Source organism: Ailuropoda melanoleuca, chromosome 6, assembly GCF_002007445.2.
Source record: "Ailuropoda melanoleuca isolate Jingjing chromosome 6, ASM200744v2, whole genome shotgun sequence".
Taxonomy (NCBI): Eukaryota; Metazoa; Chordata; class Mammalia; order Carnivora; family Ursidae; genus Ailuropoda; species Ailuropoda melanoleuca.
In genome coordinates this window covers 112,686,675-112,700,950 of record NC_048223.1, presented here as the reverse complement: position 1 = coordinate 112,700,950, position 14,276 = coordinate 112,686,675, and the positions used below count along the sequence as shown (strand labels likewise).

General features: G+C 46.3%; 1 protein-coding gene across 14 annotated transcripts in view; it reads right to left on the bottom strand.

Annotated features, from left to right (window-relative positions):
• Window positions 1–1,724: 1,724 nt before the first annotated feature.
• Window positions 1,725–14,276, bottom strand: part of TCF7L2 (transcription factor 7 like 2) — a 185,481-nt gene continuing 172,929 nt past the window's right edge. For 11 of the 14 annotated variants that reach the window (XM_011231860.3, XM_034663291.1, XM_034663292.1 and 8 more), the window contains 4 exons: window positions 11,321–11,369; window positions 10,686–10,736; window positions 9,338–9,410; window positions 1,725–3,854 (listed from right to left, as the gene is read on the bottom strand). In XM_011231860.3, the coding sequence (XP_011230162.1) occupies window positions 3,431–3,854; window positions 9,338–9,410; window positions 10,686–10,736; window positions 11,321–11,369 (597 nt within the window). In that variant the 3' untranslated portion in view covers window positions 1,725–3,430. Of the gene's footprint in view, window positions 3,855–8,639; window positions 8,713–9,337; window positions 9,411–10,685; window positions 10,737–11,316; window positions 11,370–14,276 lie in introns of all 14 variants that reach the window. The other 3 variants (XM_019805807.2, XM_011231853.3, XM_034663290.1) reach the window with 3 other exon arrangements.

Genomic DNA, 14,276 nt, shown 5'->3' with positions numbered 1-14,276 from the left:
TTAATGAGACAAGGAGGCATAACTCAGTGTTAAGAGCACGAGTTTCGGGTCAGATCTGAATTTAAATCCCACCCTACTAGCTGTGCAGCCTTAGAAAAGACACAGACGCAGAGTTTCTAAACCCAGTTCTAGAAAATAAAGCGGGGTGGGGGAAATAATATTGACCTCAGGTGGGACTGTTAGCATTAAAGGAGAAAAGGCACGTAAATGGCTTGGCACATCGCCACCAAGAACAGACACTATTCTGATTTGTGTTTTCAAAGGTCACTCTGGGCCCAGTGTGCAAAATAAAATGGGGAAGGACAACCAGAATCACTCCTCTCTGGGAATACAAAAGCAAACAAAAACAAAATACTGAGATTTCACAGAACAAAAACTAGCTTGAGCAAAACACAGCTTCCAAGGAGCTTTAAAATCCTTGCTGACAACCCTGTTGCTTTAAGGAACACCACCACCACCAACGGCTTCCAGGCCCTTCGAAATCGTGTCCTTTGAAGGTACAGTTGTCCTAGAAAAGTGGAACATACACAGGTTTGCCCCGCTATCCGAATGTAGAGTGTTCTTAGGGAACCTTTTGTAAGCAGAAATCCAGGCGTAAAGTGAAGAAGCAATTGCCATGAACTTATATGGACAATTTTTGAGCACTCCCAGACCCCAAAATGACCTCCCTTGGCCTTGTCTGATACCTCAGGACACGTCTTGCTTACGGAGGCACAGAATAAATCGAGATAAGCACAGATGCACAGGGACACAGTTCAGAGCTCTGGCAGCTGGATGTCGAGATGCTGAGTGAGGCTCTCAGGGCCACCGCCGCCTCTGTACCAGCCCGCGGCAAGTCACACGCTCAACGTTATTCCCACTGTCCACCTTTTTCTGGTAAAAGTGAAAATCCTCTTCTGATTTCTTTCAATTAGGGAAAACAGAGGCTAACATAGATCTTTCATCAAAGCAAAGGGACATAACGCGAACTCTTGAATAGCGGGGGCGTTCCTGTGCACCCACCCATCCTAACCAGCCTGAGAAATGATCGCGGTGGAAACCTCGGGAAGGTCTTTACTGTGGCCCCTGATTGGTGATGATGATGAACTCGCACCCTTGCACTCGTACGGCCAGAACTTGAGTCCCACACACAGCAAGATTCCTCCCTACAAGCCGCTAAGTGATTCACTTTGATCCGATTTTCTACAAACCTTCTACTCAACATCTGCTGTGTCAGAGAAGGGTTCTCAGCTCGACACCCTGGCACCTCTCCCTGCATGCGACTCTTAGAAAGAATTTGGAATCTTTCCACATCAGTGGTCCTTCGGTGGGAACAATGTAGTGTCTTAAATCCATTCCTGGTGAATTAAGTGTCATTAACCAGAATTCAATCCTTTCTAAAGCTGGATACTGAGAGGACGACAACTGAGGTCTACCAGATGACTGTTTAGAGCCCGAAGCAGGACATGGACCCTGTAAACTGTGCTCTGCTTTCAGAAATGAACTAAGTTGGTACACAGGTAGGCCAAATAGGCATCAAAAATGAGAGAAAGAAAAAAACATACCGGCCCATCAAAAGAGTGCAAGACCACTTTCTGATATCCAAGTCCCAACCCACCACCCACCCCAACCACGTAGTCTGGTCTCAAGTTCCAGCTCAGGAAGACGGTCCTCTCGCAGGAAGGCAGGTGCAGCGTCCCCAGAGGTAAAGTCCAGATCACAGAAACAAGTGAGCAGCCTTGATCTGCACATACTAAGTTGCTTTTATTAATCCAGAACGGCATGCTACAGATACTGTACAGCATGGACATTTATTCATTACAAAAATGGCTTCCAAACCATTAAAAATGAAACTGGAATAAGAGCATAAAACGGAACAGTAACATCACAACTGTTAGGAAACATTCAAAGTATTCACAAAAAATGTTATAGTTAGCATTTTAATAAACCAGAGAAAAATTGGAGACAGTTTTACAATCGCTTCATGTCAACTACAATGGCACTGAATGAACAGGTTTTAGCTTTATACAGCATTTTGCAACATCAACATGCCTAGGTTTTTTTTTTTTTATTTGTAAAGTTTGCCACCCACTCGTCTGTCATATGTGTACATAAGAGCGGCAGCTGGTTTTTCCTTTAAGAGTAATCTAATATACAGAATTTTTGGCCCCTAAGGGTTTATACCTCTTCATTTAAAATGCTTTCTGGACAATCTGCTACCAAACACGTCTTGTTATAGGTGACATTGAAACTACATACAAACCTACCTATGTAACATCACAGCAAAACAGATGAACAAAAATTACAGCATCAAAAAGAGGGAGAAAGCTAAAGTCACTGAGAATTTTGGCACATAAAGTTTTGCACACAGTCAGGCCGTGTCCTAAGGGTACAGAGCTGCCGACTATGAGTTCAAAGGAGAAACAGGGTGGTTCCCGCTGCGGCTCACACAGCGTTGCTAAAATTCCCTCGCTAATTTTCAAGTCTTGTTTTACATAATGGCTTTTAAAGCAACTTTTGTTAATGCTACTGATCCTTTAATGCAACTAGTAATGTCCATTTGGCGGCATCTGGGTTTCATACAGCCAAAAAAAAAAAAAGTCAAAAAGAGAAACAAAAAAAATATATATACACATTTTATATATAAACTTAAAAACCTTGTACAAATGAGTTGTTATATATAAGATGCTTAGGCTAAAGGAAAAACAACTTTATACAGTTTCAAGAAAAAGGAAAACATATCTTAAAAGGGACAACGTACAGGTTCGACAAGCAATCTCTAAAGCAATAAATACTACTGGTCCAACAGCGTTGGGATTCCATTAACTGTTGAGTAGCGTCCCCCTCCCCCCAAAAGAACAACACCGTGGAACAAGGTATATTAACACATTTAACCCTTTGTTTCTGTACATTTAAACAATAACAAGTAACATCACAATTAAAGTTGTTTCACACAGAGAAAAAAAAAAAGGAATATGGCACTGCATTCGTCGTGCCCTTATGGTTTAAAAACCAGATGTAAAATGATTGGTTCGCAAGCTCGTATTTAATACAAATAATACAGAACCAACTCCTTCCGGAGGGCTGCTTCAAAATTGCTTCTTTTTTTCCTTTTTGTTTTTTAATCAGTCTTTTAAAACTAAGCTATCCGAACTACATAACAGTTATGTATATATATATATATTTTTAAACGCTACAAAGACTTTAAACAGCTGTTGATAAAAATTTTGGTAGAATCATGAGGTTCTTCTCTCATCTACATATTTAAAAGGAGAAATTGAAATAAGAATGGGTCAAATATTGACCAATGAACTCCATAAACATCAACTAATGTAGCCACGCGGCACAAAATTAAGAGTACAAAACAAAACCTTTCCAAGGGGGTGGGGGGGGGGGACAAAGAAGCGAAAACGCAACACTATGCAAACCAACCGGGGCGGCGAAGCTAAAGCTATTCTAAAGACTTGGTCACGAGGGACAGCGGCTGGGGCTGGGTCCCGGCCAGAGCGCTGTGGGAATGTAAGGAAGATGTTGACGGCTGTGCAAGAGAGGAGGAGGACATGACGGGCGGCTGCAAAGCGGCGGGAGGCAGGTCCAGGGCCCCGTTGGGACAGAGGGCGGGGGCCTTGCCGTGGGCGGCCTCGGCAAGCAGGAGGGCGGGCGGCGGAGGCATCATGGACAGGTGGGCCAGGGGATCGGGCTTCAGGGACAGCGAGAGAGGCTGGGTCTGCTCAGTCTGTGACTTGGCGTCTTGGGGAGGGGAGCCTAGCAGGTTGGGGGAGGGAGGAGGCGAGTCTAGTAAGCTTCCATCTGAAGAGGGTGGACTGAGGCAGCTGCCTTCACCTTGTATGTAGCGAACGCACTTTTTTTTTCTCCTAGAAACAGGGGGAGAGAGTTATCTGTGAATAAAGGGCAAAGATGCCAAGGGAGAGAGTTATCTAATGCTCTGAGCCAAGTTGAAGTCACGTCTGCCCCCAGAGCCGGCATGCCCCGTGGCCAGGGTGCCGCGCTCCCTTGCCTGTCGCCCACGTCTAAGCCTGCTCTGCGAGCGACATCGTAGGAGGAGAGGCCCAGCCCCCTACCTACCTGCTCCCCCTGCCCCAGCGACACACCCGTGACCCCACCCCGGCCAGACACCAGGGAGCGGACTGGAGGAGGCCGCACCTGTTTGCCAGAAAGTGGCTGTGTCCACGCTGAGAGCAACTGACGAGTGTGTTATTTCTCTTTCGGCTTAGACACCCCCTGGCTTGCCCATCCCATCGCCCCTCCACTGCCGCCGCCACCACCCGACCCCAGTGGCGTCGTGTGTGTGTGTGTGTGTGTGTGTGTGTGTGTGTGTGAGTGAAAGAGAAAGAGAGCTCCTTCCCCAGGCGCCTCCTACCCATATGAAACTCTCAAAATGCTGACTGTTGAGCCCACCCACAGAGCTGAAGGCAGTGCTAGCAAGAGGCTTAGAGGTCTTCACACCACTGCCACCACCACCACCACCACCAACGCCACCACCACCACCACCAACGCCACCGCCAGGCTGCCGCGCCCAGAAAGCTTTTGGGCTTGTCTGTTAAGAACCACACCAAATCAAGAGAGGTCAGAATCAGGTGAGAGGAGGGGGGAAGGGGGGAACAAAAATAAAAGAAATTAAAAAACAAAACAAAAACAAAAAATAAAACGAAAACCAAAATGGAAAAAAAAAAAAACCACCAAAAACAGGTAGGATAAACAAAGGCAGGGGAGGGGGAAGAATAAGAAAAACAGAAAATGACCCAAAGGAACAAGAATAACTGGTTGTATGGCCTGCAGGTTGTGGATTAAATTAGGGTTCAAACTTGATTTTTGTTTTTTTAAAGATTTGGGGTCTTCCCCTCCCCCACCCCAGAGTGAGAAGGCTGGAAGGAGAGACAGTGAGGATGGGATGGAGGGGCGTCCTGTCCTGGTCACTATGCGGAGGCCGGTGAATGGAGGGCACAGCGTGTCACAAGGAAGTGACGACAAAGAAGAAGTGAGGGGGAACCACAGCATGGAACCGGTGGGCCTGGGTTATCGTGATTAGCGTTTAAGCCGGAAAGACTAATTTTGCCCTGCACCAAAACCAGAATCTCCGCTCTACATTTCCCGTTTACATAAGAAATAGGAATGAGAATTTCAGAGACTCTCTTGTTTATCATCAAAGGTTGGGGAAATCGATTCAAGAAATTGAGCATGTGACCTCAAAGCTTCTCTTACTATTAATCCCAGTCCGATGGGGATGATATTTGGTAGGAAAGGTGATCCTGGGAATCAACCCCACTCATGCAATAAAAATAATGCAGATACAGGGAATGTGCTGACCTCAGGAGCCCTTGAATACAGTTAAAACCATGGCTGATAGCACCCTGTCCAAAAACAAGTGTGTAAGCGCCGGCCGGCTTCCCATCCCTGGAAAGCAGTAAAGATGCTGCCTGGTGTCAGATGTCACTGGCCTTTGAAAGGAAGGGGGTGTAATGAGTTCCTCCTTGGGTCTGTGCCCCAGAGGTGTCTGCTCATGCCCCTCAGTGCCTGGGGTGTGGACTCAGCAAGATGGCAGGAGGGTGGGGAGGAGGGAGGGTGGGAGGGAACATGCTTGGCCTTCCCTGCCTCCCAGAGGCTGAGACCCACTGGGTGGAGGCCTCAGGGTCTACCTGACCCCCCTCTGGGTGGAAAGGAACTCTAGGGGTGCAAGGGCAGCCCCCCTCACCTACGATTTGGAAAGGTTCCTTTTCTCCTCTGGGATAGATTGAGACAGACTGTGGGTTCTGCTCCCATCCCAGAAACCAAGATAAATAATTAAGCCTCTCAGAGTTTTAAACCACCTTAGCCTGCAGATCAAAACATGCTTAAAAAACTAAGATGTCCATGCATTTTAAAAAATGGGAGAAGGGAGGGGTGGGGATGGGGGCGGGGCATAAGCAAAACTGAGAGAGCGACAAAGACAAAGGAGAGAGGGAGGAGGGGAGAGAAAAGGAGAAACAGGAAAACAGGGGAGTGACGTCAAGCAGCATTCCATGCTATATTAGGGCAGAGTAAAAAGATGGGAAAGCAACTTGGTGGGCTCAAAACAGAATCTTGTTAAAATGTCCTCAAATGTCAAATAAAATTAGAAACCCTGTGTAGCGAGCAAGGAGTCCTGATTGGCTGGGAGCGCGTCTGCCGCGCCCCTCACCCACCCGCCCTCCTGATGACACGGAGGTTTCCACGTCGAGGGGATGAGTGGAAGCGGTCTGAACACAGGACATGAAGACTCTGAAGGACAGTGAGACACTCCCTCTAACAGGTGGCTGAGCAAAAGGCAGCTGGAAAACACACACACACACACACACACACACACACACTTCTGACGGGCCAGAAAATGCCTCGTTTTGTAACTGATTTTCCTTTTTTTTTTTTTTTTTAAGGCACATTTTGTCCTATGGATTTAGCATCAAGCCAGATGCTGGCAAAGAGGAAAAGTTGAGGAAAAACGGGGGCAAAACCCATTCGCTTACCCTCCCCCACCCAAGCTCCATCTCCAACCAAGAGGTGGCCTCTGAAAATTCCACTTTTAGCTTCTCATGGATTTATTCTGAAAGGAAACTAAGGGTTCTTCCTGATCCTGTTTTGGAATTGCACCCTTCAGTGAGCGAAAATGCATCTGCTGATGCTTTCAGGGCCTGAGAAACACCCCACGCAGAAGCAAAGTGGCCACCAGGAACGTTCTAAAGGAGTCACGGTGGGAAGGACGCTGGGGAAGGATGAGGGACAGCAGCCCACCATGCTGACAGCTGGCCCCTCAGAGCTGCGCTTTTGAAAATCATATTTCTGAAGCAGCTACAAGGATTTCGGTTTTTGCTTTTGTGTTTTGTAAGAATGTCATGAAACCTCTGGCCTCTGAGGCAGATCCCACACCCTGGCTTTACACAAGGTGCAGGCTACGTCTGAGAAGGGGACGTCAGTCCCGGTCAACGTTAGGAATGGTAACTCTCAGGAAAAAAAAATGTCAAGTCTAACCTGAAGCAACTGCTTCTGAAACAAAAAAAGGGGGAATTCATAAACCACCACTCATCCCCTCACAAATAAAACAGACACGGGTCCGGCACCATATTGTGAGGTGGGCACGATGGCCTCAGCCATACACTTCTAGAGATCGTGAGAAACCTGCTCAGGACTGAGCCCAGCGATTAGCAAAGTCTGTCACCAAGGCAGGGCATCTCAGATCAGGATTCTGCGGCTAATCACCTTCGCCCTCAGCACAGAGGAGACTCTGCCACGAGCTCACTGCCTAGACCTGTCCTCCCTGGGCAGGCCTACTTAAATCCCTAACATTCTTCTGCCTCCTCATGAAACTCTTTTCTGTGGCACAGAGAAGGCTCCGGGATTGTGCAGAACGGACACTTGTCCCTCCGTGAACACTGCCTTCTCACAGAATGAATGACCGGAGGATCTCTCTCCAGGCCTGGAATCCTCCCCCAATGGGCAGACAGGGTCACCTGTGGAGTTCTCTCTCAATAAAGATGCTTGGGCCCTCTCTCCCCTAAACATCTGGCCAACTCGAGGCACTTGGCCAATCCCTCGTAAGGCACCAGGGGGATGGGAAGAGACACAGGAGACTCGTGGGCATGCACGTGATGGGACGGACATCTGATCTAATGTCTAAACACGGAACACATGGCAAAGGCATGAAGGAGAGGGACACGTGACAAGGAGGCACTACAAACAGGGAGGCGTGTTTGGGGGTGTTGAGATACCTACCATCATAATATTCCAAATTCAAAGACTGCTTGTATCAGAACAAAGAAACAACAAATTTAACCAAAGGTGGTCATTAAAGGAAAGGAAATGAGACAGGAACGAGTCGGTATCCCTCCACCAAGAAGGAAGTACCTACACCTTCCCTGAAATTACAGGTTGGATGGAAACCTGCAGGTGGAACACGGGTGTTCAATTTGGACTCTTCTAATTCATTTTGGAAGCAATGCTCTCTCTCTCTCGCTCTCTCTCTAAACATATACAATATATATTCGTAATTCCGCAGGCTAGCAACGCTGCAGTACAGGACTGCATGACTCATTGCTTGCAGCCCGTCAGCTGGTGCATGCCGTTCAATGCCACGCTTCTTTTCAGCACTGTAAAACAATGTCAGCTAGCCAGGCTCCTCTGTCCAGAGACATGTGGTTTATAAACATAAAAGAAAAACAAAACAGAACAGAACCAAAAAACGCCTGCCCCAGAGCCCTTCTGCAAGTGTCTTGACTCTCAAGTGCATGGGAACGGCTCTTGCTGCCAAGTTTTTAGCTCATTCAAACCTCTGGAAATGGTGGCTCTATCTAGGCTCAGCGTACAAGCCACGGACCGGGCTCGTTCCAGGATGCTGGCTTGCAAAGCAAAAGGGTAAGTGCCCGTCCTGGTCTGTGAAGGGTGTGGTTTCAGTCCTACCACCGGGGATCTGGATATGTTATTCTTAAGAGCAAAGGGGAAAGAAAGAGAAAGAGAAAGTGGGAGAGGATATGGCATAAAATTAGCAAGGAAATTTTGAAGAATGAGGATCATTAGTTATTGATGCCGGTAGGGAAGTAGATGGAAACGAGGTCAAAATATATCGACACACTAAGGTAGCAGAAGGACAGAGTGCTTTGATTTTTCCCAAAGGCCTCACAGTGGTCGTATACCTGCACGGTTTGCACCATAAAGTCTGTCGGTCAAGCCCGAACAGTGCCCGACACTTCTTTGGAGTATTTGCATCTGTTAGCATAAGGTAAACACAAAAAATACAACACAATGGTGGGTCATGCTCAGTTGGACGTGAAATCTCAGCTACTGCTGACTTGTCTTCTCTATGACCTCGGCTCTATTTGATTGTCTCCCCTCACCAAGGACATGAAAGGAAAAGTCTTCTATGAGGCAAAAGAAAAAAAATAAAACAAAACGATAAAACACGCACAAAAAAAAAACAACAACCAGAAACCAAAAAACAACAAGGAAAAATAAATTAAAAAACAGAAGAGAGAAGGAGGGGAAAAGGTGACGTTGTTTGCTTCTACCTAGGCCAGGATTACGATGGATGTCACTGAGCCCCATCCTGGGTGGTCATGAGGAAGGGGGTTGGCAGGCAACGTTCCCTGGAAGGGGGCGCGCTGGGGTTGGCTGTCGCTGACCCGAGGAGGCACAAATGATGCTGTTTTACAGTGGCATTTTGGCTAGCAGCAGCGGGGAGAACAAGCACATCCCTCACAGAGCAGTGTCCCGCGCCCTCATGTCTCCTAAGATCCACACACAGAGCTACAAAGCAACAGGCCAGAGAAAGGGGAAAAGGATCGAAGAGACCAGCTGCAGACCAGCACAGCGAATCTGGGAAATCTATACACACCTGCAAGGGCCGCACCAGTTATTCTGTTGATCAAGGCCAAAGCGCGCTCGGCATTTCTTAGGAGCGCTCAGGTCTGAATGAGTTCAAGAGAGAAGCGAGCAGAGGAGGAGGACGTGGGAGAGAGAGAGGGAGAGAGAGAGGGGGGAAGAGGGAGGGGGGGAGAGAAAGATACAAATAAGAAAAAAATAAAAATAAAAAAGGGAATAAATCAATGACCTGGTTACTAATTGCAAAATATCGACTTTCGATTTTTAACGTTCTTTAATTAAAAAAAAAAAAGGTAAAAAAATCACATTCTTATTCAACTGGTGAAATTAGCTGTTGCAAATAAAGCTGCAGTATCCCTTCTTTAAGGACTGTCTCTCCGATGCGTTCTGAGCGGATAATCGAAGTCAGATACGGAAAAAACTAAAGTTTAAATAATATTTTTCCTCTTTTGATTCTGCTTTTCTTTCTTTTTTTTTTTTCCCTAGCTCTCTCTCAATTTGTTTTTCTTAAAGAAGAAAATAAAGCGAAGGAGGGAATTAAGTTTGTAACATGCTTTTTTCTTCTCAGAGTACAACAGTTTAAAAAAGGAAAAAAAAACTACAAATAAAAACAGAACAAAACGAAACAAAACAGAAAGAAATAAAGAAAGAAAAGGGGGTTGTGGTACTGGGATATTGCAGCTTTTGAAATGTTTTTCTTTTCTTTTTTTTTTTAACCGATGTTCATGACTACTAACAGAAGACCAGATGAAGGTGAACAGGCGGTGTGAATGAGCTGGTCAGGGTTAGTCAGAAGCTCATAGCAGCTTTTAAGCAGGTACAGTCAGTAAAATGCTAGTGGATTTGCAAATTAGGAGCAGGAAAGCAAAAGGAAGAAAAAAACTAAAATAAAAAGCGAAGGAGAAAATAATCATACTGCGGATGCATGCTTGCGTGAGAAAACTTAGTGGGAGCAACGGAAAATGCCATTAGATTAAGGAGGTTTATTACTGAATTCCTTCCATTTTGGTTGGTTTTTCCTTGTTTTGTTTTTGTTTTTTTTTTTTTTTAACCAGTCTCTTTTAAAGAAATACTGCATATTCAATTTGCACAGTTAGTTCAACACTAAGTAACTGTCATCACTGCTTAAACAACTGTTATGGGAAAAATAAATAAATAAACAAAGCGAAAGTTAAATTAAACAAAAAAAAACAACAAAAGCAACTGAAAAAAATCTACTGAAACATACAAAACCGTGTAGATGGTCATTTTAAAGGATGTTCAAATGTCATACGTGTTTAATGTTAATAAAACTATAATGGCAAGAAAAATTAAAAAAACAGTTTATCGACTATTTTAATGACTCAAAATGACATTAGCACCTGTAATCGGAGGAAGTGAAAGGCAAGGATTTAGGAAACATTCGCTGTGTTCTGAAAAAAAAGAACAAATTATACAAAGCCTTCAAAATTTTTGTTGTCGTTTGTAAAAGCCTGGCCTTCTCCAAGGGGACCTTCTGATATTGCCTATGCAGTATTTCTAATTTCTCCTAGAGAATGACAAACCTCCTTAATTTAAATCGGGTGCAATTTACCACTGTAAAGGCATGCATCAGAACATTCAGGAACAGCCCAGTTAATATCAAACACTCACACACATCCCGCCTACTCCCCCGGCCCCTTCTCCTCATCCCTACAGACACAGACAAAATAAGCAGACTGCATAAACCCCGCATAGGCATGCCTACTGCCCTCCCGTCCCAGGCTCTGCGGTGATTTAAAAACACATTCCACTAGAATTACAATGTGCTTTTCATGCAACAATGAATGTTACTAGCTTTAAAAGGGCAGTCATGAAGCAATTAATTAAAATGCATACACAAAAAGGCTGGCTAAGATGGGTTCCCCCACAATGTCCTGGCCTTGAATTTCTCCTGCCTCCCCCAGACAGAAACCTAAGGCAAAAGAGTGGTCCTCATAGTACCGCTCCTTCCTCCTTCCTCCTTAGTCTAACTTACCATTGGTCTCTCCGGGCTGCTTGTCCCTTTTCCTCTTCTTCTTCTTCCCCTAGATAAACAGATGAAATACAAGGAATTATTTCAGGAAACAGATGGAAGGAGGGCATCTGGGCTCACCTGGAAAGGAGAAGGCAGGAGGAAGGGAGCTTACCGCTGTCTCCGTCCACACCCACGGCTCCCAGAGTGTTTCTGACCCCCCGCTTTTTAATCCCAATGCCCTTCAGTTGTGCTCCAGCTAGAGGGACACACACTCAACAAGGGGAAGGGAAGGGCTCAGCAGGGAATGAAGGAAAGACCTCTCTTCCCACACACCTCTGTCCATCCTCAAACCTGACCCAGAGCATCCAAGTCCGTAAAGGGGAGAAGGGAACTAATGAAGGACGATTTAGGGAGGTGTGGAGACACAGGGTTGGGAGCGGCCCAAGAGCCCACAGCCAAGTTTCAAATGACTATGGAGATGGCCATGTGGACTAAGAGAGCCACCCCCACCCCTTGCTCCATGCAAATCTCTTCTTATTAAGGCCAAAAGGGCCTCCTATTCAATCAAAAAACAAAAGCTTTAACTGGGGCTTTACTAGTAACAACGGCTAACATATTTTGAGCACATACTATGCGCCAGGCATGATTCTCAGTGCATGATGCATATTGACTCATTTTTCCCTCACACAATCCTATATAACAGGGACTATCACCATTACAGTTCTGCAGAGAAGGAAATTCCGGCACAGAGGGGTTATGTGAATTTCCCGAGATCACACGGCTAGCAAATGCTGGGGCCAGGATGGGAACTCAGGAGGTCTGGGTTCCACAGCCCTTACCTACTCGGCTGTGCTGCCTACATATTTAATCCCTTGCAGTCTGAGGAAGGTTTTTAATTGATTACAGGGGACGGATTGCATGAGGTCATTCACATTCTCCAATCTGGTATCTTTACTGTCTGCTCGTGGCTGGGGACGTGGCATGGGAGCAGGGCAGAGCCCTGCAGAGCTGACTGCATCCCCGCAGATTTAAAACTAGTCCTCGCTCAGCTCATCAGTGGTGGTCCTCTCCGTCACGGTCAGATCCGGGTATGTAGGAAATGTCACAAACGAAAGGACTGGCCTACACGTCCGTTTCCAAACATCTAAATATTGCCTCCGCCTAAAAGTTCTCATGGTATGCTGACGTCAACTCCGGGAGGGAAAGCAGGACTCACAGGTAGTCAATCTGACAACCCATGAGGCCCTGTAAGGAGAACCTCAAGGTGGAGATGCCATGGTTTTAGCTCCATCCAAGGGCCGAGAGCCAACTGTCTCCGAGAAAGCCCCGCTTTTCTCTCAGATCTTGGGGCCCATACCATTTTGGAAGTTTGTCTTGGCCTTGAGTTTGAAACACTGTGATACATTTTATGTTCCTCGGTAAACAATTTAAAGATTTTTTTTTATTTGAGAGAGAGAGTGCATGTGCGCACGCGTGTGTGGGGGGGGCGGGGAAGGTGGGGGGGCAGAGGGACAGAGAATCTCCAGCAGACTCCCTGCTGAGTCCCACACCCAATGCAGGGCTCAATCCTACAACCCTCTCTGAGGTCATGCCCTGAGCAGAGACCAAGAGTCAGATGCTTAACCAACTGAGCCACCCAGGCACGCCCTTGATAAACAATGTAAAAATAAAAAAATAAAAGTTCACGGGGCCTTCTTGTGGGCCTTGGCAGCCCGCCTTCATGTCTGTGCCTCTCCCAGAGGAGCAGCAAAGTGCTGCCTGGCCATCTTGGAAAAGGCGGGAGCGGCTACTTTCAGTTTATTTAGGAGCCTGAGTGAACACTCAGCTGGGCACCGAAAACCGCTGTGACTCTGGGCGGTGTTGGCATCCACATACGCAACGGAGTCTCAGTCACCTCTGGCTTAATACAGTGCTCACCCGTTTCCCATCTCCTGCAATATGTTCTGAAAAGCAGGCGAAAGTTCCAGTCCCCATGGGAAGCTGTCAGTTGGAGATACATGATTGAGATATTCGTGACTGAGGAAAGGCTCCTTTAAACTAAAGGCTTCTAGAGGACAGGGACTGTATTTTAATCAGAAGAGGCTAAATAAACACTATTTAGTGAAGAGGGACGTATGTCCCAAGGGGGGCAGCCACCCCGTTATCTTCTTAGATGTAACAAAAGAAAAAGCCTAAAGACGGAGGCGAGGAATGGGGAATTCAAGATGCTCAATGGCTTAGGATCTGTCCTTAACCTAATCTGGAAGAGCCAGAAAGGCAATAATGTTCTAATACAACACCAGCGGTTGCACGGCACTACGGGACAGACTGTTTTCTCTTGTGCCCTCAGAAGGTGCCAAGTCCGACAACCCAATGTGACTGTTTTATTCAGTTCTGTTTTGCTAAGGCTTCCGTTACATCACTCGACTGGAAAAGCAGGAACATGAAAGAGATATGAAGTTTGCTCAGAGAACTTTTTCCAGAAGAACCTTTTGGACTTTACAATGACCAAAATAATGTATAGAAACTCCTATGTCAAGTCAGCTAAGAAAAATCCCCAAACCTGACAAGTTCCACCACAGTCAAACCCATAAGACCTTTAACTCGGACCCTTCCTCCACAGATCGTTTCCTGGGGCACAGAAGGGAGGGGAGGGGAGAGGGAGGAGCGTGCATGTGTGTTCACACTCATATGTAAGGAGCCATGGTGATAGGAGTCGGACAGTACCCTGTGTAAGAGATAAAGCTTCTTTAAGCCCTAAATCTCAATCTACCTCTAAACCTTCAAGTCTTGTCAGAGGTTCCCCTCTCATAACGAGCTTCCTCTGAATGCGAAGCTGAGCTGAAGTCACTTTAAGTGCCTCGTGGGCCTTCTAAAACCTAGAAAGCACTTCACAAAAAGCCCAGGGCAATGCCTGACTCCCAGGCAAGTCAATGGCAGCGTTTTTTTGAAGCTATCACAAAGTTGGCCTTGCATCTTTGTGGAGATCTCCCCCTGC